Here is a 27,135-nt window from a genome sequence, read left to right on the forward strand (position 1 = left end):
AGGCACACCTTTGTTCAGGGTCCTCCTCCTTTCCTGCGTGTGAGGGGAGCACCCTGTTGCAACAGATCAATAAAGATCAGGCTTACTAGCTGCTTTGCTTCTCAATATTCTCTGGTTGGCCTCTGTTATTTTCTCCTACCAATAGGGAACCTGCGTAAGGACTCTATATGGGCTCTTGGATACCCCATAAGGGGAAAAGGGCAGATTTTGTTTACAACATACACAAGTTCCAGATCAGAGATCATAGACAACAATGAAATCTTTGAATAAAAGTTAAGGCAAAAAAAATTGATAAAGACTCACAGGAGGTCCAGGGAGACCTTGAAGACCAGTGAAGCCTCGGTGACCCTTCTGTCCCCTGTCCCCTCGATCTCCGTTGTCCCCTTTGTCACCACGAGGACCTTGTGGACCCTAGAAGTAGGAAGGGGGCAAAGTTAAGCATCATTCATGGATTTTAACTTGAAGGGTAATGCATGAGGCTTAACACTGCACTTAGCACTAGTCAAATGGTGGAAGATTCAGCTTCCATAAGCTTATATTCAACTAATAAATACAAGTACACACCCTGTGTATACTTACTGAACTCACTTTTAATCTACGGTACCTTGGATCTCAAATGCCTTGGCTCCCGAACAATCGAAACCCAGAAGTGAGCGTTCCGGTTTTCGAACGGTTTCCGGAAACCGAACATCTGGCGCGGCTTCCGTGGCTTCAGATTGGCTGCAGGAGCTTCCTGCAGCCAATCAGAAGCTGCGCTTTGGTTTCTGAAAGTTTTGGAAGTCGAACAAACTTCCCAGAATGGATTCCGTTTGACTTCCAAGGTACGACTGTAAAGGCATGAGCTGTTTCAAGGCAGATCCCAAATTGCTTCAGTTCATAAGTAAATTTAGATTAATTTGAAATATTGCAATGGGTTGCTTGCATTAAGTTGGTTGAACCGAAATGCAATGTTATCCCTTTATTTATTTTTTAATAGATGATTTGAAACTGACACTAATTTTGGGAAACAGCTAGAAAGAACTGCAATGGTCTGATATTTTTTCTGCCCTAAATTTAACTCATTTACAGCCAGTTAAAAGTACTCATGTAGGACATACAGGCAAACCTCGTTTTCCAGCACGACCAGAAGGGCCCATCGGACCTCGAGAGCCCTACAGGGAAATGAAAAGTGGTTTCATTAGTTTATTCATGATCAATGCCATTATTTTATCAACTTCATTACCATGTTTGTAGTTCTTTTACATAGTATCTCTATGGTCACCAATGACACTTCATAACGGCAGGCACTATCTGAGCAGAAGAAGAAGAATAAGAAGAGGAGGAGGAGGAGGAGTTTTGGGACTTCAACTCCCATCATCCCTAGTTAACAGGACCAGTGGTCAGGGATAATATTAATATTTATATTAATATTAATAATAAATTTTATTTATACCCCGCCCTCCCCAGCCAAGGCGAGGCTCAGGGCGGCTAACAAGCAATAATAAAAACAAGTTGAATGGATACAACATAAAAACAAGATTAAAATACAACATTAAAATATTGAAACAGTAAAATGCAGCCTCATCACAGGAGGAGAAAGGAAAAAGAAAGAGGGGGAGGGAATCAAATTGACTCCAAGCCAAAGGCCAGGCGGAACAACTCTGTCTTACAGGCCCTGCAGAAAGAAATCAGATCCTGCAGGGCCCTGGTCTCATGAGACAGAGCGTTTCACCAGACCAGTGTTGAGAAAGCCCTGGCTCTGGTTGAGGCTAATCTAACTTCCTTAGGGTCCGGGACCTCTAGGGTGTTGCTATTTATGGACCTTAAGGTCCTCCGTGGGGCATACCAGGAGAGGCGATCCCCTAGGTATGAGGGTCCTAGGCCATGAAGGGCTTTAAAGGTCAAAACCAGCACCTTAAATCTGGCCCTGTACTCCACTGGGAGCCACTGAAGCTGGAAAAGCACTGGGTGACTATGCTCACATGGCAGAGACCCTGTGAGGAGCCTCGCTGCAGCATTCTGCACCCGCTGGAGTTTCTGGGACAGCTTCAAGCGCAGCCCTGCATAGAGCGAATTACAGTAGTCAAGCCTGGAGGTGACCGTCGCATGGATCACTGTGGCCAGGTAGGGGCGGGAAAGGTAAGGGATAATGGGAACTGTAGTCCCCAAACAGCTGGAGGGCCAAGTTTGGCCATGCCTGTCCTAAAGCCTTTCTCCCAAATGAGTACAGTCACAAGGCAGCAGAAGTTTAGGATCAGAGTTTTCCTTCTCCTAAATGAGCTACCTTCCCAGGTTGACGGGCCCCATCTGCCCCTCACTTCCCACTACAGCACATACAGAAACCACCTTCATGGCCATTGGACCCACTACTTGTCTCAATCCACTGGAGCCTGTCTGCACATGCAGAGGAAATCCCTAACTCACCATTGACTACCCTCACCTGGTTTAGCAACCAGTGAAAGCTGTTTCCCGTGGTGTGGCCGCTGTCCCACTCTGACAGCCACAGGTGAGAACTGAGCACAGGGTGGGGACCAAGGGTGGAGAAACTACATACAAAGGCAAAAGGAATTGCCCATACTTACTGGTTCACCCCTTAGTCCTGCATCCCCTGGAGACCCAACTGGCCCTGGAGTGCCTGGAGAACCCACAGAACCAGGAACGCCTGCAGGTCCAGGTTCGCCACGGTCACCCTGCAAGAAGAATTACAAATATTCTCTCGTCTATATGTCACAAATTCATTCTCTGAGTGCCAATCCCTACATAGCTAAAGCAGCACCTTATGCACACAGGGCAGAGGTATTAGCAGGAAGACCAAAATAATTTTAGGGAACAATTCTAAGCAGGGGAGAAGGACTCCTCAAACAGCCCAGTCAGGAATGTGCCCGTTCAATAGCCACAACAGCTACTCACTTTGGGTTCTAGCAAAGCAAACAGCCTAATTTGTCAGCGCCTAAATGATATCAAGCATCAGAACAACTTGAGCACAATAAGGAAATTTTGCCCAAGGTATGAATATTGTCCACCTTCCCATCTCGACTCTCTGGCACCCAATCTGTATAACCCAGCAATTCTAAAACATAGACCAGGCATAGGCAAACTCGGCCCTCCAGATGTTTTGGGACTACAACTCCCCTCATCCCTAGCTAACAGGACCAGTGGTCAGGGATGATGGGAATTGTAGTCTCAAAACATCTGGAGGCCGAGTTTGCCTACGCCTGACATAGACACACTTTTACCCTCACAAGATTGAATGTATTGCCCTGCTGTACTCGAGGGACGATTCCACACAAAAAACACCTATGTCCCTGTGGTTAAGTTTGTTTTCTTGGCTTTCTTATTTGAAGCTCTTAAGCTTTGAAACTGGCTTTTCTTGCAGCAATTCAGAGTTCAGATTGTGATTTAACCCAAAGACATAGAAGACGCCAAAATTTACTGCACAGCTCCATATAATATTGTGCACTATTCTTACCCTTTCTCCAACAGCTCCATCTCGTCCTGGGGTACCATCATTGCCAGCAGGCCCCTACATCAAAAAATAAAGTCAGGTGTTAGCAGTGGCACTGATTATGTCTTAAACAGTGCAGTGTGCATGGGACTTCCCTTGAACACAGTTTGGAAACTGCAACTGAAGTCAGGGCTGTCTTAAGCATATGCGGTGCCGAGGTGCAAAGATCCCGCCCCCTCCAGGTTGCCCAGTCCCAGGCATACAGGAGGGTGGAGCCGGTCGGCTGTCTCGGTGTCTTGCTGACTTGGTTGCTCCCGAACTCGTGGCACAGAGCCGCCCGCAGCAGAAGAGCCCACTGTGGCGCTCCAACCAACAGGCGGGCTCTTCCCCAGACTCAACTCTCAGGCCCCAGACTCTCGGACTGGCGCCCCTGAGAGCCCGGCGCCCGGGTGCCCCGCACCCCTAGCGCCTATGGGTAAGATGGCCCTGACTGAAGTACAAAATTTGCAGGCAGACACATACAAACTCAGCTGCGAGTATTTGCACTTTCAGAATATATTACAGTGGTGCCTCGCAAGACGAAAATAATCCGTTCCGCAAGTCTCTTCGTCTAGCGGTTTTTTCGTCTTGCGAAGCAACCCTATTAGCGGCTTAGCGGCTTAGCGCTATTAGCAGTTTAGCGATTTAGTGGCTATTAAAGGCTTAGCGGCTTAGCGGCTAAAAGGCTAATAGCGGCTTAGCAGCTTAGAAAAAGGGGGGGAGCAAAAAAAATTGGAACACTCACAAGACGTTTTCGTCTTGCAAAGCAAGCCCATAGGGAAATTGTCTAGCGGGTTTTCCGTCTTGCGAGGCATTCGTCTTGCGGGGCACCACTGTACTATAATTCACTTCCCTCAAAACTTCCCTCAAAACACTTCCCAGCTACTGTCACGACCTCAAAAATGACGCAGCAACCAGATCATAATACTGAGACAAGGCATTTCGATCATTTTAAAACAACTACGCAAGCTCTCTGTCCATTACTGAATCCAAATCAAGCTGCCAAGCATAACTAAGGCACTAAATGGCTGGGTATTCCTCAGTTCCCCTACTCTCAAAATTTAGTTAGTTGAAGATCTCTGAAAGATTGTGTCCCCTCAACCTTGGAGCCTTCTTTCCAGGGAGGCATGTCTGCCACCGAGCCTAAGGGTTTTCCATTGCCAGGCAATTTGTGCAGGCCATTAAGCTATTGTATTTTTACAACCCTCTTGCCCCAGATGGTTGTTCTGCTGCTCTGCTTTTACCTTGATATTTTTAGGTATTACTGTTGTTACAAATTATGCACCACTTGGCCTGAGGGGCTTTCAGCTAATTAAATTGTAAACATAAGCTTCTGTGAATTGGGACGCTTAATCAATGCATACATTTACAGTGGGTCCCCCCCCTCAAGAAAAATAGGTACCAGAACTCACCATGAAGTTCTAAATTTGCCGGGCGACTTGGGGCAGCCCTGAACAGATGCCAGCGTAACAATAGAGGTGCTAAAAACTACAACAAGCCGACACCCTAGCTGGTTTGGGGGGTGAGTCGCCCGTGGTTCTGGTGTAGGTTAAATAAATGTGCCCCCACCTCCCTTTTTCTCTTAGATTCATGTGGATGGCTAGGGCAGCTCAGAAGGGCCCTCATGCAAATGTGAATGTGCCTGGCTGGAAAGCTTAAAGCCCGCCACTGCTAGACAGGAGACAAATTGAAGAAAAGGAAATGAGAATTGGCCCTGCGCCATAGCTTGACCAATCGCAGCTAGGAGCAAGGTGGAGTCATAGATCTGAAAAAAGGTGGTCGCACATGTTGGCCAGCTTCCATTTAAAATTGAAATGTTTGTTTTGGACTTCTCAGAAGTACATAAAGGCAAGAAGCGGGTGAGGGGAGCGGCGGACCATAATGGCGCCTGCCTGAGAGGTGCTGGAACTGTGTTCCAGGGCAGCGGCGGAGCATATGCCCCCGCTGCCCAGGGCAGGCACGCTCCCGAGAGGGGCGTGGCATGGAGGGTGCCCTCCCAGGCATGGGATAGCCGCTGAGGTGCCTGGAGTGGTGTGTGAGCCCTGCAGCCGGGGGCGGAGCGAGCCGCCCATGGAGGACAATCGGCATGCCGCCCGCAACTCCCAAGCCTCCCCCGAGCTGTCAAAATGAAGGGGAAAGGGGGGGTGCTGCTGGCAAAGTGGCGCAGCTCCCCTCCCTTACCCCGACGGCTCGGGGTAGGCTTGGGAGTCGCAGGCGGCCAGCGCACCAAATGTCACCCCCCTCCGTGAGGGCACCGAGGGCGCTCCGCTCCCACCGCCCCCACCCACCATCTTCCTACACCCCTGCTCCAGGGCGCTCTGGCTGAAAAATAAGCACTATACCTATATTTCTAATATATTACCGTAGCCTAGAAAAAGCCACTTACCTCTGAACCTGCTTCACCCACCGGGCCATGAGCACCTGGAGGACCTAGTGGCCCAGAAGGTCCTTTGTCTCCTGGTGGTCCTGTTGGGCCTTGTTTTCCTGGTGTGCCCTAGAATGGAAAAAAATATCATGCCTATGGTTAAGGTCACTGAAGACGCATTTTGTGAAACATACAACTCTTTTCACATTGGGGGTAAATCTGAATGAGTATCGGTGCAGCATTAAGAATAACTATCACGTGTGGCCTTCAAATTTTTGTGTTGTTCTACTAAGCGACAAAACAGTGTGGGGGGAACTAACAAAACCCAAATCTTACAGCCTATGGAGAAGAGATTAGGATCACATTTTGCTGATACTCACAGCAGGACCAGGTAGCCCAGGCATACCCCTTTCTCCGCGTTGACCTGGCATACCCACAATGCCTCTCTGGCCAGTAGTTCCAGCAGGGCCTGGAGGACCATCAGGACCCTAGGAGGTAGAAGTGACAAGACAGGAGGGTTGCATTGCAGACTCTAAGATGCATATTTAGCCCAAGTGTACAAGCTTTAGTTTGTTTTAGGGATAAAGGGGAAAAGTACTACCTGTACTATAAAGAGTAGCAACTGGGAAAGATGTCAGAACAAGATGCAAAAATGAAACACCATAATGCCACTAGAAGGCCCCAGTTTTAAATAAGAAAAGAACAGACATGGAAGTTTTCGATCCCATTGTCACGTGTGACTTGTGAGAAATGGTTTGAAGGTACAGTCATACCTCGGGTTACAGATGCGTCAAGTTGCGCATTTTTGGGTTACAGAGACGCTGAAACCCGGAAGTACCGGAACAGGTTACTTTTGGCACTCGCGCATGCGCAGAAGCACTAAATCATGCTTTGCACATGCGCAGAAGCACCGAATCCCAACCCACGCATGTGCAGATGCGGTGCTGCGGGTTGCGAACGTGCCTCCTGCACAGATCACATTCGCAACCCGAGCATCTACTGTAATGTATACTGTAAAAATGGAATGGAATAAACAGCATTTCAATGATGGATGTCTTTTGTACTTCCCTTTAAGCTCATTCCCAAACAGACCTGGGCCATTTGGGTAAAGGCCATGGGAGAACGGACTATACCACTGGGGCTCAAAGTAGGAGTGCCCATGTGTTGCGTGCAAGGCTTGGGAGGAATTATATGTTGGCCAAGATGGGGAAGAAAAATGGGGGAAGCTGCAAGATGTGCAAGATGAGGAGAAAGGGAATTAGGACTGCTGAGGGGAAAGGACTGTAAGTGAGGTCATGAGAGAAGAATGGCAGCCATGGCACAGAAAGGCAGAAACTGACGTATCTTTGTGCCTCCTGGGGATGAGATTTTTGTTTGGTTATAAAATGTTTCTTGCTGTTAATCCTGTTCAAGGAAGCCAAATGACTGGATCTTTCAAACAAAAACAAAACAAAACACATTTTGGAAAGGAAAGCTTTGTTATATCTATTGCAAATAGAAAACCCTCCCCAAGCACCGCTCCAAATTACAGGTTGTCCATCTTCTCCTGAGTCTCCTTTGTCTCCAGGACTGCCAGGTGGACCTGCAGGACCTCGATCTCCTACTCGACCATGAGAGCCAGGATCTCCATGGAGACCGGGAGGACCTTCTTTGCCTGGTTCACCAAGAGGTCCAGCTGGGCCAGGCGCTCCCTAGAAATGAAAGTTTGGGTTAGAACTGAACGCAAAGGAGGGAGCTAGATGTTTTCCACGCGGTCTCCTTTCTAGGCACTAACTAGCTTTTTTAAAAAAATAAAATAAAATGTGTGATTATTTTCAAATTCTACCTAACAGCCTCGATACTGAGCTGTCCCTTTTATTTATTTCACGAACTGGGTGAGGAAATACAGCATATGCTCCCGACACATATTGCTTCTGACTTAGAATTCACTTAAGGGTGGGATAGCATGTTACTTTCAATTTCTCCTCCACACCCATGAGAGGCAGATAACCCCAAATCTAGACATTGGCGAAGCGGTCCAAATTAATTTGAGATGGTTTCTTGCATGAGCAAAACCTTACCCCAGTGGGGTGTTAAAAGTAGATCATGTGCCCTAGTTACAACCAGTTTATAACATTATGCTCTTGCCTTCAAGAAACTCAGAGAAGCATACAAGGCATGTCTTCATTTCACAGCCCTTTATCCTCACAACAACCCCGTGTGTGAGAAAGTCTTAAGCTGTGAAAGGAAGGAAGAGTATAGGTTACCCAGTCTAAATTTAGCACTCAACCCACTTGACTAAACAAAAATGGTAGGGTGTTGTTCAGTGCTAGTCAAACTCAGAATCAACCTATTGAAAGCAAATGATGCTAGATTTGTATTAATAAATTTGCATTAATTTAGAATGTATATTTATACTTGGATTTTTTTTATTAAAAAAACAATCTCCCCAAAAATGTTTCAACTTACGGTAGGTCCCGGGGGCCCTACTCTTCCAGCAGATCCGGGGAATCCGGTAGCACCCTAGAAATAAACAGACACGGACGAGACATGAGACAAGAAAAAATGCACCGTATCTATAAAACAAACATCCATATATCATGCATTTCATTTAATTATCATAAGCAAAACACAAATCAATATCAAGTAAGGCCTAGACATTCCCAATTTTTTTTATTAAATTAAATTATTAAATTAAATTAATAGAAAGCAAATCTACTTACTGGGGGTCCTTTAGTACCACGGCCACCTTTTAGTCCAGGAACCCCAGAAGGACCCTGAATGGAAATGAGAAAACAAAGGAGATATTCAGTTGCTGCAATAGACAGAAACCCTGCATCACCTTTTCCAGTGCTGCTTTTACTTACTGGTGGTCCATGAGACCCTGCAAGACCTTGGGGTCCTGGAGATCCAGCGTCTCCTTTCTGCCCAGGCTCCCCAGGTTCACCTTTCACACCTGGTTGACCATCAGGCCCCTGTAAACACAGACACACAGAAGGAAACACCACGTTAGAGACCTTTGAAAGGTTCCCAGCTTTACATTCTAAACACCAATGGATAGCAAAGTTTATTCATTTATTTAATGCATTTGCATGACATTGGACATACGAAGTTGCTTATTTTTAAACTGCTTTATTTTTCCCTTTCTAAAAATATACACAACATACAACCCCCAGATGCCCACGCCCCCTTTAAAATCAAAAACAAAACTCCTTGCATATACGATGTAAATAATAGTGAAACGCTAAGGCTGCATGTAGTCTGGAATCGATTACATAATTTAGATGTATTCTATTCTCCGCCAAAGAAGTTGCCTTATACAGTGGAACCTCGGAAGCTAAACACCTTTGAACTCATACATTTCGGCTCCCGAACGATCGAAAACTGGAAGTGATCATTCCAGTTTTTGAATGATTTTCAGAAGCCGAATGTCCAGCACGGCTTCCGTAGCTTGGTTTTTGAACTGTTCCAGGAGTTGACTGCACTGAGCCAGAAAATTGGTCCAATGAGGTCTACACTGAATGGCAGTGGCGGTCAAGGCTTGAGGGAATCCTATCTCTCAAACGGTGGGATGCCAAGAAGCAGAAAAACCAGAAGAGTTCTTACCAAGTAGTTTATTCAATATTCATAGAGAGAGACAAAGGAATGCAGTCTCTCTTAGATAATGGCATCGCTCCAAGTAAAGTCCCACTCCTTCAGTCCCTCCTATTCTATGTCACCCCTGAGCCGGCTGATCTTTGCTTTCTGCCTCTGAGCTTTCTGTTCTACTACCCTCAAGGCACGCTTGGTTCTGGGAGAGGGGGGTTCAGGAATGCTTTCAAGGGACACTGAGTCTGCTAGCTGTCTCTCCCCTGGTGCTTCTTCTTCCTGCTGCTCCCCCAATGTTTCCCAGCTTCTCCCCTCTGCAGCCTCTGAACCATGCCCTTCTGTAAACCACTGTTCTAAATCTATACAGTCCTCCTCTTCTCAGGAAGGTGCAGGAAGAGGGGGGCAGTGGTTCCCACCATTCCTTCTCAGACCAGCCCCTGACAACCTCCAGTATTTCAGGCACAAACTTTTCCCAGTCCTACCTGAAACTCTTGGAGATTTCCTAGGATGTCCTGCATGAAAATGCACATGCTCTATCTCTCAGCTATGACACGTCCCTATACTGATAATTAGGTAGAGCACAAATAAAGGAAATTCAGTTGGGTACATCTGAGTGGTAAACGCGTAAGGCCATAGCATCAAAGTGTTTCAACCTGTTATCAGCAAAATCTTTTAATGACTTGCATTTACTACTGTTCTAAGGGCTATTTTACAAATGCTAGCAAATGACCCATGTTTTAAGAATCTTTCAGAATAGTCTAGCATCTTACTGTGCAGAAGATAACATGGATGTCATAACAGGTGGTGATTAAAAGAAACTTATTAGAAGATTCGCATACCTGGGGACCAGCAAAACCAACCGGACCAGTTGGGCCATTTTCACCACGGGAACCCTGAGAATGAAATTTAGAGAGAGAAAATAGTTTTAAAGGGATATTCAAAACTTGCTTCTAAAGATATAAAATGCAGGCCTCTATAATAAAATAACATGAGCGGGACAGGAATGATTCTAAGGAATTTTCTGTTGAAAAATAAGTTGATTTTATGCTACAGCTACACTTGTTACACCATTTGTTTTGTAAAAGAAGCTAATAGTACAGTTATAGTTAATTTAGGAAAGAAGCCCAGAAAGCGATGTGCAAGCCTATATTTATTCCCTGTACTCAGGGAAGCACCTTGGTAATTGTCATAATGTCCATCATTCCCATATGCTATAAGTAGGGATGGCTTTTCAACGCCCAAAGTAATTACTTATTTTACGACAAAGCTCTTTTAAGTTTTACCAAAGGACTAAAATAGCACGCGCATATTCATGTACATATAATTATTTAGCTAACAAATCATTTTGGAGGGATTAATTGTAGGGAGAAATCGAGGGAACTCAAAATTATGGATGCATAGAATCACAAGACTAACAGAGATGCAGTATAAGGGGAAGTGAAACGTAACATGTTGAGAAAGCTTGGTCAAGTTAAATAGAAGAAACTGATTAAGTGTGGAGGCGGGGAATCCTGGGGTGAAAGAAGCAGCTAGAGAGTAACTAAGTAAGCAGGCGGGAGCAGCAGGAGGAGAAGGAACTAGACCCTTGCAAGGAAAAACAAAAGCATAAGGGAAAAAAAGGAATGTAAATGCAGTTGTTCACTTACAGGATTTCCACGAGAGCCTGCAGGACCGACTAAACCTCGAGGACCAGGTTCACCCTTTAAGGGGGAAAAAAAGTACACAATATATTATTGCGCATAGTCTGGAATAGATAAAAAGTAATAGAATACCATAAAAGACACTGACGTGTTTACCAAAATCCTTTTACCTTTTCACCAGCGGGACCTGCGGGGCCAACTGGGCCTAATGGACCTGGGAGACCCTATGGAATAATAAATAATAATAGTAAATATCCCGTCAAAGGAGTGAATTTTCAGAGTCCTGCATTTAAAGCAGGGTTTCCCAAACTTGGGGAAAGGACCTCAGGGGTCATCCAAGTTCAAGCCCCCACAAGGAAGGAATCTCAACTAGGTTATACATGCCAGGGGACCATCCAGCCTCTGTTTAGAAACCTCCAAGGTTTGAACCCTATAGCAGAATCGATTCTGGAGCTACTATGCTGGGCACTTTCAAATGGTGTCTGTGACACTTCTGGAATAAAATGACTGCAGTATGAAGAGCACAGAGATAAAAGGAGCTATGTGTCTCAGCCCAGCCCACCCTCAAAATCAACTCCAGTTTCTTAACTCCTGATATCAAAACTGCATTGCTACAGTTTAGCGTGCATAGTTGTTGATTTATCGTCACCAGGAATTCCCAATTGTATGAGCATCCAAAGAGGATTTTAGAGCACATTATTATGTCACCAGGGTGTGGGTGGGGAAGATAAGAAGAGAAACCAATAACTGACTCACCCTTGCGCCATCGTTGCCAGCTGTACCTTCACTGCCTTTTTCTCCTATACTGCCCTGAAAAAAGCATAATGAAAGTTCAAGTTATTTGCAATGCATGATACAGAATCGTGGACAGAAAACCAGTACTTGAAGGAGAAATAATGGGGGAGGGAGGCTTACCCTATCGCCTTTGGGACCAGGAGTTCCAGCAATACCTCTTTCTCCTGGCATACCCTGAAGACCTGGTGGCCCTTGATCCCCAGGAGTTCCAGTGGGGCCGGGATTCCCCTACAGTGAATGAAGGAAATTGGGTCTTTTTTCCATCGCAAAATGGAAATTAAGAGGTCTTCTCATATCTGTGGAAACTTACGGGAGTGGCTTTCATTTTTCTTTCTTTTTCCCCCATTTTTTTTAATTGATTTTCCACATTTATCACAAAAAAGACATAACAAACTACATAACGAAGAAAAACACATTACACCACAATAAACACAACTAAACACAAAGGAAATTTGTATCTTTAAATATCTAATTCTCATTACATTGATAACTGACTTCCTCGAATCCCCTCTATCTGAATTTCATTAAATCACCTATATAACAGTTCTCCAACTTCATATTTCTAGTAATATTAACTCCTTTCATTAACTAACCTCTTCTCCTTTATTAATATTCTAATCCTTAATATTTACTACACACATTCTTATTCTACCCCTAAGCCTATTTGTTACTTCCAAGAATTTTCTATTTATCTTATATCACAACATTTGGCTAAATATTCTTTAAATTTCTTCCAATCCTCTTGTATCTCCTCTTCATTTTTCTGTTATATTTTTCTGCTTAACGTTTTTGCAGGAAAACGGATGTCAACAATGCTCACTTTAGCTTAAGCAATGGCAGAAAGATGATCATAATTACATCAGGATTTGTAATAGAGGAGATCTCTTTGTATAATGTGGTAGGAAAGGGTGGGCGATAAAAGTACTATGGAGTACTAGTGGGAAGTCAACCTCTAAAGATATATTAAACTGGAAATTAATTTGAGATTTGATAAATTTGTTGATCTCTTTTTTGAAAACTTAATAATTAATTAGCCAAAAAAAACCCCCAAAAAACACCAATGCTCATGTTAGGATTCTGGAGTACACTTGTATGTTTCTCCTAAACCTAGATCTAGTCCAGATCTTCCCAATCCATGGCCCACCAGTAAGAATGAATCCCACCAGCCACAAATGGCAACATGCCAGGGTTGGAAAATGTTCCGGTTTTACTGCCTGACTGATACCATATAAACAGCAGATCACAATATATGGCTGGAAGCTTGTGTTTGGCTGGGCGAAGCCACATACTTGCAAACCCAATCTAGTCACATTCCCCTGGAAAATGTGGATTATATACAAGAAGGGAATGGATTACATAAATGCATGGCTCCTGACCAACAGGGAGCCAAGTAGATTTCTCCTGAGGTTAATGATATAATACTACTAAAGATAGGCCTATTCTGCCAATTTGGGGGTGGGGGTTAAAATCACAGCTGTGCTCTTTAGTCCAGGCTTGAAGACAGACATACAATTGCCAGTGGTGAGCAAGAATTGCCTATGAGTGATCAAGCAAGGAAGTTTGTTTAAACTAGAAGACAACTGCTGCTTTTTTCTGTTAGAGCACAGGCAACACAGGTGCACACAAAGAGCAAGTCGCCATTCTGGTGGGCCAGTAAATTATAAACTTTTTTGCAAAGCAATGTCAGCTACCTTGGTTAGTTGTGCAACACAGCGGCGTAGCGTGGGTTGTCAGCACCCGGGGCAAGGCAAGTAATTTGCGCCCCCTAACCCCTAACCTGCCGCCGCTGCCAGCTTCTTCTTGCTGCTGCCTGGTCTGGTCTGGTGTGGTTCTCTCCCGCGCTCAGCGCTGCGCTGGGCGGCCGCTGCACTGTCCCTCCCCCAGATAGTCCCTCGCTCTCTCTCTGCACCGCACGCCTGACACCCACCCCCTCCACAGTGGGCCGCGACCCAGCGGCTCGGATCGAATTCGCACAGCCAGCACTGCAGTGAGAGAGTGTGAGTGAGCCAGGTAGGGGCAGAGAACTGCGAGTGCGAGCGCCCCCCCCCCCCGATGTTGCGCCCGGTGCGGCCGGCACCCCCTGCACCCCCCACGCTACGCCACTGGTGCAACATGAAAGAACATGGTACATCTGTACCAAGGTTAAGACAGGAAAGACTTCCACCGTACCATTATATGAAAAGGATGCTTTAATTTGTCCCTTAATATTTAACTTTCCTGTGTATTCTCAGCTTCCTTAGTCACCTACTAAAATTTAATAGGATCGTCATCTGACCAGCATATTGCTGGATTTTTCCAGAACGTAAGAAAATTGTTTTGTCCATACTGGTTTGCCCTTAAGTAAGTTTTGAATAGGACACACATACACAAAAATTACCTTTGGACCATCAGGACCTTGACCTCCAGCCATTCCCTTTTCCCCCTGAAGACCAGACGCTCCTGGATTTCCTCTCTCACCTGGATTGCCACGTTCACCCTGGAAATAGACATATTAAGCAATTATCTATCCACTGTGGGTTTGCTGGCTGTATGGTCATAATTATTACAGGACAAGGAGATAGTGAATTCTGCAGACACTGGATATGAGCTGTACAAAAACAGAGTTTAAAGAATAATCCATCATTGACATTGGTGACATTTTGTACAGCATATTATGCTAGGCCTGCATTTTCCCTTCTCCACTCACTCCCTTGCGCAAGAAACAGGTGCAAGTTCCTTCACCTGTGAAAAGGCAATCGATAAGGAAAACGTGATTTAGTACTATATCTTTATTACAGAGAAGAAATGCTTCAGCCGACACTGCACATTTTATGCAAAGGCCTCATATGCCACACAGATGGTAAGTCAAAGAGTTCCTCACAACTGCCACGAGTTGCTAAAGTGTCATTACTAGTTGAAACTGCGACACCAACACTGGGTCACAGAGAGTGGTTTGCTGCCACCTAATGCACTTTCATCTCTAAAGCTAAGAAGATCTAGGCCTAGCTGGTGCCTGAATGGGAGATGAGCTTGGGAGTGCAGCCTCAATGTGTGCTGCTTTAAGCTCCATGGAGGAAAAACGGTATAGAAATGTAACTAGCAGTGTAAACATATAGACATATGAACAAACTGAAAATACAAGAGTCATATTCAGACAATCATATTTCGCTTTGACCTTCATGTGAGTGACCAAACAAACAAACAAACTAGGAAGTATTCCATTAACTATAGTTTCCCTCAGGGCTTTTTTTTTTCAGCTGGAAAAAGCTCAGTTCCAGCACCACTCAGGTGGACGCCATTGCCATTATAAGAGAACAAGTGGGGAGTTCATGGGGAGTTCCGGCACCTCTTTTTCTAGAAAAATAGCACTGGTTTACCTTTTTGGCTGAACCAAGAAACTATGGTTAACAGTTTCAGAACAAAAGCAAAAGCACAGCTTACCCTTGGACCCAAAGGGCCTGTAACTCCCGGATCACCAGGAACACCCTATAAGAGGAGAGCAAATAAATCATTACTGACTGCTAAACAGAGAAAATCCAGGGAAACTTTTTCTTTCTATTCATCATTGTTAGGCTGGCTATAAAAGCATTGTTCTGAAGTGAAGCTGTTCATGCTGAAAATATACCAGCCCAAAAAAGGACCAGGAATTGATTCATATTGTAAATACAGGAGATATTGCTTGGAGCCAATTTGATTCCCTCCCTCTCTTTCTTTTTTCCTTTCCTTCTCCTCCTGTGATGAGGCTACATTTTAATATTTTAATGTTTCAATATTTGTATGTTGTATTTTAATTTTGTTTTTAAGTTGTAATCATTCAACTTGTTTTTATTATTGCTTGTAAGACGCTCTGAGCCCGGCCTTGGCTGGGGAGGGCGGGGTATAAATTATTATTATTATTATTATTATTATTATTATTATTATTATTATACGTGAAATAGCAAAAGAATGTTATAAAGCAACCTAACTTATGAATGGCAAGTTAAAACATCATTTGTTTGTTTTTGTTTTTATTTAATTATACTTTTCAAATTTATACTTTTCATTAATTTTACAATCCATTTAACATTTAAAAAATTGTCTTGTAGTAAGGTTAAAGCTTACTGGGAAATTATATACAGTGAATTGAAAAGGATGTTCAAAATAACTTTTATTTAAAAAATCCAGAATATTTTCTATGGGGAATTATAGGGACAGAACTACCTAAATTGTGTAGAAATTTATTTATGTATGCTACTACATCATCAAGAATGTTACTTGCCCCAAAATGGAAAGAAGCAGAAGTCCAAGTAAAGGAAGAATGGAAACAAAACTTATGGAATATGCAGAAATGGCGAAACTTACCGAAAGAATAAGAAATCAAGATAACAAACTTTTTATAAAAGAATGGAAGTGGTTTATTGAATATTTGCAGATAAATTGTAAACAGATAAAAACGTTAGCAGGATTATTGTAATAACCGGCAGTTTTATAAGAGTCTATATTTACAGCAGATAACTAAATGAGTAAGTTAAATGAATTTGGATATGCAGAAGATATGAAAGAATAAATTTAAGGAACCACAAGAGGAGGGGGAAGGAAGTTAAAACATAGTTACCTGATCACCTGGCTTTCCGCCCTCACCTGGAGGACCTGGAGGACCAGGTAAACCCTGTGGGGAAAATCAGCAGAAAGGTCACTGTACATCTAGGAAAACACAATGGAAGGATTGTCTCTGATATTTTATATGGACTACAATAGGACAGTGGTTTCCAATTAGCTAAGTACTGCGGACCCCCTGTTTTTCAAAAACCAAGCCATGGACCCTCTACTTGTGAAAATGTTGACATCTTTTGTTATGTGAATGGTGCCACCATACCCTCCAACATGTCCCAGTGCAGAACCAGGATGTGTGTCTTCTGGGTCACACGTGTGCCTGAGCTACATGACCCACACGATCTCACGCGAGACGCACATCCTCACTATTGTATGCGTTTTGGGGCACCATGCTCTCGCGCAAGAGCATGGCCCCTCAAAATGGGGTGTCTTGGACAGTTGATGGGTATGTACCTGGGTGGGTTACATAGACCCCTTGGGGTCCGTGGACCACCTGTTGGAAACTTCTGTAACAGAGCAATCGTGGGTAACCTGAGAAAAGAAGTGTACTTGCATCCAGTCATGGTGGTATAGGCAGTGGAGTAGCGTAGGTTGTCAGCACCCGGGGCAAGGCAAGTAATTTGTGCCCCCTAACCCGTGGATTTGCGCCCCCTAACCCATGGATTTGCGCCCCCTAACCCTAACCCCCAGATGTTGCGCCCGGTGCGGCCGGCCCCCCCTGCACCCCCCACGCTACGCCACTGGGTATAGGATATCAGCCCCACTGCATATTTAAACTGAAAAATGTAATGGATTGTTCCATTTTTGCTAAAGTACCTCTTCTTCACAGGATATGAAAGTTGACATTTTTTATGATAGGGCTGCAAAACATTATCAGTTTACAGATAGGTAGCCGTGTTGGTCTGCCATAGTCAAAATAAAAAAATTCCTTCCAGTAGCACCTTAAAGACCAACTAAGTTAGTTCTTGGTATGAGCTTTCGTGTGCATGCACACTTCTTCAGATACACTGAAACAGAAGTTGCCAGATCCTTCTATATAGTGAGAAGGTGGGGAGGGGTATTACTCAGAAGAGTGGTGGGAATGGGAGATTGGCAGATAGCTGAGATGAGCCTGTTGACGACTCTTAACAACTGTAATAGGTCTTACAGGAAAAGGCAAGGGGTGAGAAGGTGAGAAATGGCTTAGTCATGTATAATGACTCACCTTCTCACTATATAGAAGGACCTGGCAACTTCTGTTTCAGTGTATCTGAAGAAGTGTGCATGCACACGAAAGCTCATACCAAGAACTAACTTAGTTGGTCTTTAAGGTGCTACTGGAAGGAATTTTTTTATTTTGATTATCAGTTTAATAATTTTTTAACTCGGGGGTGGGGAACCACTTTCATCCGGAGCACCGGACAGGTGGGTGGGGCTCTCTACATGTCAATCACCTGATGTTATATGATGTAAGGTAGATACAATCACGTCCAAAAAGGCAGCAAGAGTTGCTTTCGGTGCCAAATTTAAACAGCACGAAAGGCAAGTCAGTGCTACAAAGGAGCAATAAATCAGGAGCATACTCTAAGGCTTCCAATTGTTCCTTTGCAATGCCGTCTTTTCCTGCCCCATGCCATACGATGGCAGGTGAGTGGCAGGTGGCACGGCCAGCCCAAAGCAGCCTTAGAGGCCAAATTGGGAGGCCTGTTGAGCCCAATTTGGCTCCAGGACCAGATATTCCCATCAGTAAGTGTCAATTTTAATCAACGAGGACAAATTGTAATCCTTAAGAGCATACTGTTTTGAGGCTAGGTTGCATCTGGTGTGTAACTTTGAGAAAGAATGTAAATACAGTGAAAGAGGACTTTTCATGCTAGAAATTGTTTTATTTCATTGTCAACCCTTCTAAAAAGGTCCCGAGTGGGATTGTGGCCACCTTCCTTCCCACGTCCCATTGCAATATCCATGATTAGTTGAGAGCCCTTCTAGTTCCATCCCAAGTAGATATAATGAAGACACCAATAGAAGCATTCTCCAGGCTAACTTCTCTGCTATGAACATTGCCATTACAGTGGTACCTCGGGTTAATAACTTAATTTGTTCTGGAGGTCTGTTCTTAACCTGAAACTGTTCTTAACCTGAAGCACCACATTAGCTAATGGGGCCTCCTGCTGTCGCTGCGCCGCCGCTGCATGATTTCTGTTCTTATCCTGAAGCAAAGTTCTTTACCTGAGGTACTATTTCTGGGTTAGCGGAGTCTGTAACCTGAAGTGGCTGTAACCTGAAGCATATGTAACCCAAGGTACCTCTGTATTAGATATTTCCCAATTACACGATACCTTTGCACTACACTCATAGTGACTAGGGTTAAGAAAGCATGGGGTGCTTTACGAACATGGTTTTTTATTATTTTTGTTGATATTTCATTCTTTTATTTAATGTAGCGTGGACTCAAAAGCCCTTCGGTAGGTTAAATTGAAAATAAATTTGATAAATACTCACCTGGAAACCTGTAGGACCCGGGGGACCTTGTTCCCCTCTTTCTCCCGCTAGTCCCTAAAAAGAAACAAACAATTGTATTCTTTACTAAAACAGTAGGGAAGTTTATCATTTTTAACCATGCCCGCTACCTTACATGAAAACCACTGCAGCTATTCTTTTGAAACTTGGCAAGATTTTACCTCTCAGAACATGGGTGTAGCCAGGATTTTCGTTAAGGGGCAAGATTTGTTAGGGGGGCAAAGCCTCAGATTTGTATTGATTGGGGGGGGCAGCTGCCCCCTGTCTGCCCCCTTGGCTATGCCCATGTCTCATAATGAGATGTCAAGGCTGCAGAGTTAACCCAATTCTTCCCCTCCCCCCCAAAAAATAAAATGTTTTCACATGTGTGTGTGTGTTTGTGTGTGTGTACGTAAAGCTACTCAGCACCAAAACTCTTGGACCTATTTGACTGTAATTTGGCAGGCTTCACCCACCCAGGAGAGGCAACTGGGTTTGAAAACACCATCAAAGGCTGTCAGAAGAAAATGAAAGGTATAACCACTTTAAAAAAAAAAAAAAATTCCCGAAATAGTGAAAGGGAAGGCACAGAGACTCATTTCCCCCTCAAACTGGGATTTGGACCAGACTCAAACTGGGCAGTCTCCAAAGGGTTACAGACAAAATCGGTCAGTTTTTCAAAGCATTGAATTGGGGTCCAAACTTAATCTTGTGGTCTCCAGGCAACTCTAAAATATATTGCTTAAGTGTCAGTAGTCAATAGCAGGAATAGAATGAGACACCTGTTCTTCCAATTTTGACAATGTTACAAGAGGAGGAGAAACTGGAAAGATTCCACTAGTGATATTTGTAACATCTGCAGTCTTTATCTTCCACCTGCTCATACAACAGTCCTATGCCTCTTGGTCTTCACTCCAACCTACGTCACATTCTGACATATGTCCGTATTCATAAATGTCCCGTCCCATAATCCTTATTATGATAGACATTTAAAAAACACAGATGTATCAGAGAATCAGACATATACATTTGTGTGGACAAATAGCTCAAATTATAGTCACCAAAGTAGAAAATTCATAGTATGACCAGTATTCTCACTTTGGGGGAGCATTCATGCCAAACAAGGGATACCAGAATAATTTACTCCTATAGCTTTGCTTGGAAACTTACAGGTGGGCCAACGGGACCAGCAGGGCCAACTTCGCCATCTTTTCCGGGAGCTCCCTAAAATAATATAATAAAAGAATAGTGATTTGGCGAACACATATGCATATGTGTCTGTGGCAAAGCGAAAGGTTGTTGTATTTAGACAATGAAAAATACTAAAAAATAATAATACTTACTCTCTGCCCTGGGACACCAGCATTGCCTGCTTCTCCAGGTTTTCCAGGGTCTCCCTAATTTGCAAAAAAAAAGGGGGGGAGTATATTATTTATGTTTCTATTATTGTAAGTCAAAATGTAGCCAGCTTGATGTATCAGTGTAAACTATTAAAACACTAGCAGGACGTACACAGCACTGCTCAGGAATAGATGGATGGACAGATGGGTGGATGGACTGTCCATGTCTGGATAGCTCAGCTGGTTAGAGCATGATGCTGATAACATCATGGTTGCAGGTTCGATCCCTATATGGGACAGCTGCATATTCCTGCAATGCAGGGGTTGGGCTAGATGATCCTCAGAGTCCCTTCCAACTCTACAATTCTATGATTCTATAGATATAAAAAAGGTAAAGGTACCCCTGCCCGTACGGGCCAGTCGTGTCCGACTCTAGGGTTGTGCGCCCATCTCACTTAAGAGGCCGGAGGCCAGCGCTGTCCGGAGACACTTCCAGGTCACGTGGCCAGCGTGACGAAGCTGCTCTGGCGAGCCAGCACCAGTGCAGCGCACGGAAATGCCGTTTACCTTCCCGCTATAAAGTGGGACCTATTTATCTACTTGCACCAAAGGGTGCTTTCGAACTGCTAGGTGGGCAGGAGCTGGGACCGAACGACGGAAGCTCACCCCGCCGCGGGGATTCGAACTGCCGATCATGCTATCGGCAAGTCCTAGGCACTGAGGTTTTACCCACAGCGCCACCCGCGTCCCTCTATAGATATATGTTGGGATTTATAAATGGATAAGGGAATTTGTTGGTTTTTAGGGCCGTACATGGCTCCCATCCAGTGACCTGATGCTGGTCAACCAGGGAAACACTCAACCAGGATCCAGACCCGAATTAATTTACAGGATGTGACTAATTTTTAAGTAGGGCTTTTTAAACCCTAGATAGCCAGGAGGGGGAAGCAGCATGAGATGCTACCATATTTTTAGCTCCATAAGACACACTTTTTTCTCCTAAAAAGTAAGGGGAAATGTGAGTGCGTCTTATGGAGCAAATGGCGCTTCGCAGGAGAGGCGCTGCACAGAGAGGGAGAGCTGCACAGCGACCCTTCAGCGAAGCACCTCTCCTGTGAAGCGGGAGGAGGAATGGAGCCCCTTCTGTTCTTCCTCCTGCTTCACTGAAGGGGAGCTGCGCAGAGACAATGGCCAGCACTGTGACCACACAGTGGCCAGCTTGATGCCTGTGGGAAGCCCACAAGCAGTACATGAGTATCATAGCACCTCTAAAAACTAGGTGCGTCTTATGGCCGGGTGCGTCTTATAGGGCGAAAAACACGGTACAGTGGTGCCTCGCAAGACGAAATTAATCCGTTCCGCGAGTCTCTTCATCTAGTGGTTTTTCCGTCTTGCGAAGCAACCCTATTAGCGGCTTAGCGGATTAGCGCTATTAGCGGTTTAGCGGCTATTAAAGGCTTAGCGGCTTAGTGGCTTAGCTGCTAAAAGGCTATTAAAGGCTTAGCGGCTTAGAAAAAGGGGGGGAAAGCGAAAAAAAATCTCAAGACTCGCAAGACGTTTTCGTCTTGCGAAGCAAGCCCATAGGGAAATTCGTCTTGCGAAGCAGCTCAAAAACGGAAAACCCTTTCGTCTAGCGGGTTTTCCGTCTTGCGAGGCATTCGTCTTGCGGGGCACCACTGTATGTTCCCCACCCCTGCAACCACCCTCTGCAGAGAGGAGGGCTACATTCTGCTGGGTGCTGCTCTGCCAACATGTTCCCTGGACAGAACACAATGGCAAAGCAAACTCCTACAGGCAACAGGATTGCACACTCGGTGAGCTGCTCCTGCACTGCTGCTGTATGTGCTTGGAAGCTGAGCAATGCTTGCTTGCTCTTCCATCTTGGCCCTTTCACTCTCCCACACCATTGCCTCCAATATGTCTCATGGCCCAGTGAGGTTCAGGTGCCAGCCATCCCCGCTGATGACAACTCCACCGGCTCCTACTGCATGACTGCTGCTTACCAAGCTGCCTTCAATGCAGTTTGGAACAGTTTGGTCCATTAAATCCCATTTCTCCATCTCAGGAACCATCGTGCCAAATCATGGACACTGTTAGAATTCTTTTCCCGTGCTTGCAGTCATGGGATTGTGTGTTTTTTTAATCACATGACGGTGTATGTTCTCATTCCACAATGTGGAAAGTGATGGAGACAGGATGTTCGTAACCATCCTCTGCTACCAGGTCAAGACTATCATGAGACCTACTCACCCAGCGTCAAGTAATGAGAGCATTAGGCTTATGCTCAAAATTGCTGCAGAGGAGAAAATGCATGTTTCACATCACGATGTGAACACAGCATTTTCTGCTGGGGCCCTGGGTGCGTCAATTTATATGCTACCACCTGATGGAGTACAGGTAAAGAAGGGATTGGTTTGTGCTCTCAAGAAATCCCTGTATGGTCTCAAACAAAGTGCCTAGTGTTGGAACTCTAAACTAACAGAGACATTGTTTTCTCTAGGTTTTCACCAAGGCAAAGCAGATCCATGTGTGTTTGTCAAATATCTGCAGAGGTGCCCAATCAGTGTAGTTTGGAACATTTCAATCCATCATCTTGATTTGAAATGAATCTGACCTTTCGCGAACGTACATCACAATCTGCTCCTTGGTGTGGGAAATGGTTGTACCAAATTTGTCAGTGTTATCTCCAGAGGTGTCTAAACCAGTGCAGTCTGGAACATTTTTGTTCACCATCATTATTCAAAATGGTGTCCGATTGTATCCAAACATAGATGGAAGCCAGCTCCTTCATCTTGATAACGATGATAACAAGTTTGGCAATGATCTCTCAAGAGGTGTTATAGACAATCATCATACAAACCACTTTCCAAAATACCTTGTAGATAAAGAAATAATACGTACACTACTGCCTTTTGGCCCAGGGAGACCCATGCTACCCGGCTGGCCTCGAATTCCTATTGGACCTGCTGGGCCTGGTCGCCCATCTTCTCCTGGAGCTCCCTGCAAAACAAAACAAAAAACCCAAGCATTTAATGCTGAAATATTAAACAAATTTGGTCCGGTTTCTTCCCTTAAAGACAGCCATGTGCACATGGCCTTCAGAACCATTGCACAAACCACTGCAAAGCCTTTTAAGGAATGAGGAAGGCCGAAAGGTGCAAATAATTTGAATCTAATGCCTTCTTTAATGCCAGCCATGCAGTTGATAAGGGAAGGGAAGATAATGTTTTCGTAACATAGGCTATAAAACAGAGATGGGGGGAAACTGTGGTTCTCCAGAAGAGTAGCGGTGTTTGGGGCAATTATTCCAATACTCTTTACAGTAGTTGTTGTTGGACCAATTCCCCATTAGCCCCATGAACTGAGCAGGCGTATGTATTTTGTAGATTGCATTCTGTAGTTTGTGTTTCTGATTTCACATGCAGATGCCATAGCGACGTAATTTAAATCATAGCAGTTTCAAGCGGGGGGGGGGGACAGATAGTTGTGAGTTCCAACATTATAATCTGGTTGAATAAAAAAAAATCAAAGCTTAATTCACACAACGCAATCCTACTTCATTTTTAGTTGCTGCATTCGATGAGACATATGAATACGTAAGTGCGTATGCAAGACTGCAGCCGCAGTGTATATTAGCCAGTAATATAACAATATAGTAATAAAATAATAATAATAATAATAATAATAATAATAATAATAATAATAATAATAATAATTTATTTCTACCCTGCCCATCTGGCTGGGTTTCCGCAGCCACTCTGGGTGGCTTCCAACAAAAGGTTAAAAATACATTAAAACATCAGTCATTAAAAACTTCCCTAAACAGGGCTGCCTTCAGATGTCTTCTAAATGTCATATAGTTGTTTATTTCTTTGATATCTGATGGGAGGGCATTCCACAGGGTAGACGCCACTACCAAGAAGGCCCTCTGCCTGGTTCCCTGTAACTTCGCTTCTCTCAGTGAGGAAACCACCAGAAGGCCCTCGGAGCTGGACCTCAGTGTCCGGGCTGAACGATGGGGGTGGAGACGCTCCTTCAGGTATACTGAGCCGAGGCCATTTAGGTCAGCACCAAGTGTGAACCAAGAGGAAGTCCAGAGCACAGTCAACCAAATCCCATCCCCTAGAGATGTCTAAATGTACTTACCAAGGGTCCAGACTTTCCTTCTGGACCTGAAACACCTGGATTCCCTGTAAGACCCTATAAAAGGAAGATATTACAAAACAGCGTCCGTTTTAGCACTTGACTGCTAGATTCAGCTCCAAGTCACATATATTCATAAGGCATATTTAGACATTTTCATAATACAGGAGGCAACCATTCCATGCAGAGGTTCCATTTCCAGCCCCCTCATTGTGCTCTGCTTTGCCCTGCCCTTGTTCTGCCCCATTCTACCCCTTTCTGCCTTTTTCTGGGTCCAAAAGGACCCTCACGCCCTCAATTGTGCATCAGTTGGATGCATCTGAAAAGGTCACCACCTGTATTATCACAGTATTTTAGATATGGCTGTCACCATATTGAGCTATCAAAAAGACTAACATTTACAAAGCCCTCCACAGACTGAAGAAATCTATACATCTATCTCTATATGATGTTCGGAATTCTCCCACTAAAACTTCTTTTATGTTACCAGCCAATGAAATGCCTAGCCGATTTTACCAGCAGAAAATGTTGGTGTGCCCTCTCAAATCAGTCTAAAGCTTTACATTCACCTCTGTCCCTTGGAAATGAGACAAACGAGTTCTCTTACCCTGGCACCTGGGAGGCCTGGTTCTCCTGTACGACCGGGATCACCTTGACTTCCTTTAGGACCGGAAGCCCCTGCAGGACCACGTTCTCCTTGAGCGCCCTGCAAGGGAAAGCCAAGTCACGCTAGTCAGTGGTGGACATAATTAAAGGGAGGATTATATTTCTGAGAGGTATTTTACAATAAAGTCAATCCAGAATTCATTTAAAAATCATTTGTTTTCCTCAGAAATCCTATCGGCCAGTGCAAAAAGGCGGTCTAAAAATATTCTGAAGCAAAAACAAATATGTGGGCAAATACCTATGCATTCTAACATGTGCTCTATTAACAACATAGGAGTTCGTGCAAATGGAGATGCGCTGAGAAGGGACAAATAACTATACAGTTGTACCTTGGATCCTGAACACCTTGGTCCTCGGACCTTTTGGCTCCTGAACGCCGCAAACCCGGAAGTGTGTGTTTAGGTTTGCGAACGTCCTTTGGAACCCAAACTTCCGATGGGGCTTCTGCAGCTTCCGATTGGCTGCAAGAGCTTCCTGCAGCCAATCAGAAGCAGTGCTTTGGTTTCTGAACGTTTTGGAAGCCGAACAGAATCTGTTCCGGAAGTCTGTTCGACTTCCGGAACAGATTCTGTTCAACTTCCAAGGTACAGCTGTATATATGTCAGGGAAGTCTGCTTACCCTTAAAGGTCTGGCGGTATTGTGGCCCGACACACCTCTCCCTGTGCCAGAGGCAGCAAGTGTCCCAGGGGGGCAGAGCAGCAATGTCACCCCCCTCAGGGATGACACCCGGGGCGGCCCGTACCCACTGCACCCCCTTCCTCTGCCAATGACCTGTGCAGTCCAATGTGGTGCAACTGCAGGGGTTTCCCAGCCAGCAAGGAGCCAAACGGTCTTCCACGCCGGCCCGGAAGCCGGATGCAAGCCTGCCTGCAAACTGGCCAATCATGGGTGAGCTAGGACACAGGTTTTTCCCAACCTAAGCCTACAGGTTTCACTTGGGTCCTCTCCTTGGATATATAAGGTGACCTGCCTCTCCCTCCGCAGAACGTTCCTCGTTGGGTCTCCCACCCATCTTCCCTTATCTTTGGCAACTGGTGCTGTGCTTGACCTCGCGATAGGCATTGTTGATCACCATATTCGGGGCCGAACAGGAATTTTCCACCACATCAGTTGGCCATGTCTGGTGGTTTTGCCTACCTCATAGCAATAGTCATAAATTGGCGATTTAGGCATTGGGTAAGCCTTAGTCCTGGTCGGAGGGGAGGCTGTAGCCTCTGCCTGCCCCTCCTCAACTCAGGGGTATCCATCTATTTATTTATTTATTTATAAATGCATTTTTATTGACTTTTCTTTAACATCAATACAAACAAAACAAATACAGTAAAGTTCCATAATCTTATACCCACTTATTTTCATTGCTCTGCCGAGCGCAGACTTCCCTCCCTCCCTTCAGCGGGTTTTCATTTTACACTTTACTTTCTGCAGCTTCTTGACAATATCCTATCCACATCATAAGATTTATTTTAATCCTGCTACCGTCTTTAAACTTCTACAATTATTACTTACATATTCCACAAATTTACTCCATTCTCTTCTGAACTTGGTTTCCTCTTGGTTATGAATCCTGTAGGTCAGTTTTGCTAATTCCACATATTCTACCATTTTTGTCTGCCACTCCTCCAATGTTGGTATTTCCTGTATTTTCCATTTTGGGGCTACCAAAATTCTAGCGGCAGTCGTGGCATACATGAATAACCTCTGGTCTACTTTTCCTATTTCTTCTCCTGTCAAGCCATGAAAGGGATCCAGAAGGAGTTGCTTCTGTCCAGACATCCAGATGGTGGCTAGGCCATAGCACTCCTCAAGTCAGTGACCCCACAGGAGTTTTCCTATTTGATATATGTCATAGGACTTCCATGTCATCTGGTTGACCCGATTTTTACTTCCAGTAAATATGGTGGATATCAACGGTTGTACCCAATGCCTATGCTAAACCTCTGACATCTGCAATTAATAAATTTGTGGCCTGGTTTGATCCAAACCATTGCTGTGTGTCATTTCTTTGGCTATGGGGCAGCGGGTGGCTGCGACACTGGGGCATGTAATTCCACCATGATAATCCAGCATTTCTACTGAGCCTACCTCCCATTATTAAGTGCCTTAAT

At 44.6% G+C, this 27,135-nt stretch overlaps 1 protein-coding gene across 2 annotated transcripts in view; it reads right to left on the reverse strand.

Moving 5' to 3' along the window:
* Positions 1-27,135, reverse strand: part of COL5A2 (collagen type V alpha 2 chain) — a 178,271-nt gene that overhangs the window by 15,514 nt on the left and 135,622 nt on the right. For both annotated transcript variants that reach the window (XM_083467403.1, XM_083467402.1), the window contains 24 exons: positions 24,971-25,069; positions 24,367-24,420; positions 23,122-23,220; positions 20,224-20,277; positions 20,051-20,104; positions 18,884-18,937; positions 16,404-16,457; positions 15,251-15,295; positions 14,208-14,306; positions 11,951-12,058; positions 11,792-11,845; positions 11,206-11,259; positions 11,042-11,095; positions 10,235-10,288; positions 8,675-8,782; positions 8,531-8,584; positions 8,277-8,330; positions 7,358-7,519; positions 6,209-6,316; positions 5,850-5,957; positions 3,449-3,502; positions 2,562-2,669; positions 1,098-1,151; positions 304-411 (listed from right to left, as the gene is read on the reverse strand). In XM_083467403.1, coding sequence (XP_083323529.1) covers positions 304-411; positions 1,098-1,151; positions 2,562-2,669; positions 3,449-3,502; positions 5,850-5,957; positions 6,209-6,316; positions 7,358-7,519; positions 8,277-8,330; positions 8,531-8,584; positions 8,675-8,782; positions 10,235-10,288; positions 11,042-11,095; positions 11,206-11,259; positions 11,792-11,845; positions 11,951-12,058; positions 14,208-14,306; positions 15,251-15,295; positions 16,404-16,457; positions 18,884-18,937; positions 20,051-20,104; positions 20,224-20,277; positions 23,122-23,220; positions 24,367-24,420; positions 24,971-25,069 — 1,854 coding nt within the window. The remainder of the gene's footprint in view (positions 1-303; positions 412-1,097; positions 1,152-2,561; positions 2,670-3,448; positions 3,503-5,849; positions 5,958-6,208; positions 6,317-7,357; positions 7,520-8,276; positions 8,331-8,530; positions 8,585-8,674; positions 8,783-10,234; positions 10,289-11,041; positions 11,096-11,205; positions 11,260-11,791; positions 11,846-11,950; positions 12,059-14,207; positions 14,307-15,250; positions 15,296-16,403; positions 16,458-18,883; positions 18,938-20,050; positions 20,105-20,223; positions 20,278-23,121; positions 23,221-24,366; positions 24,421-24,970; positions 25,070-27,135) is intronic.

This window comes from Podarcis liolepis (assembly GCF_965112155.1).
Source record: "Podarcis liolepis genome assembly, chromosome: 1".
NCBI classification, from domain to species: domain Eukaryota; kingdom Metazoa; phylum Chordata; class Lepidosauria; order Squamata; family Lacertidae; genus Podarcis; species Podarcis liolepis.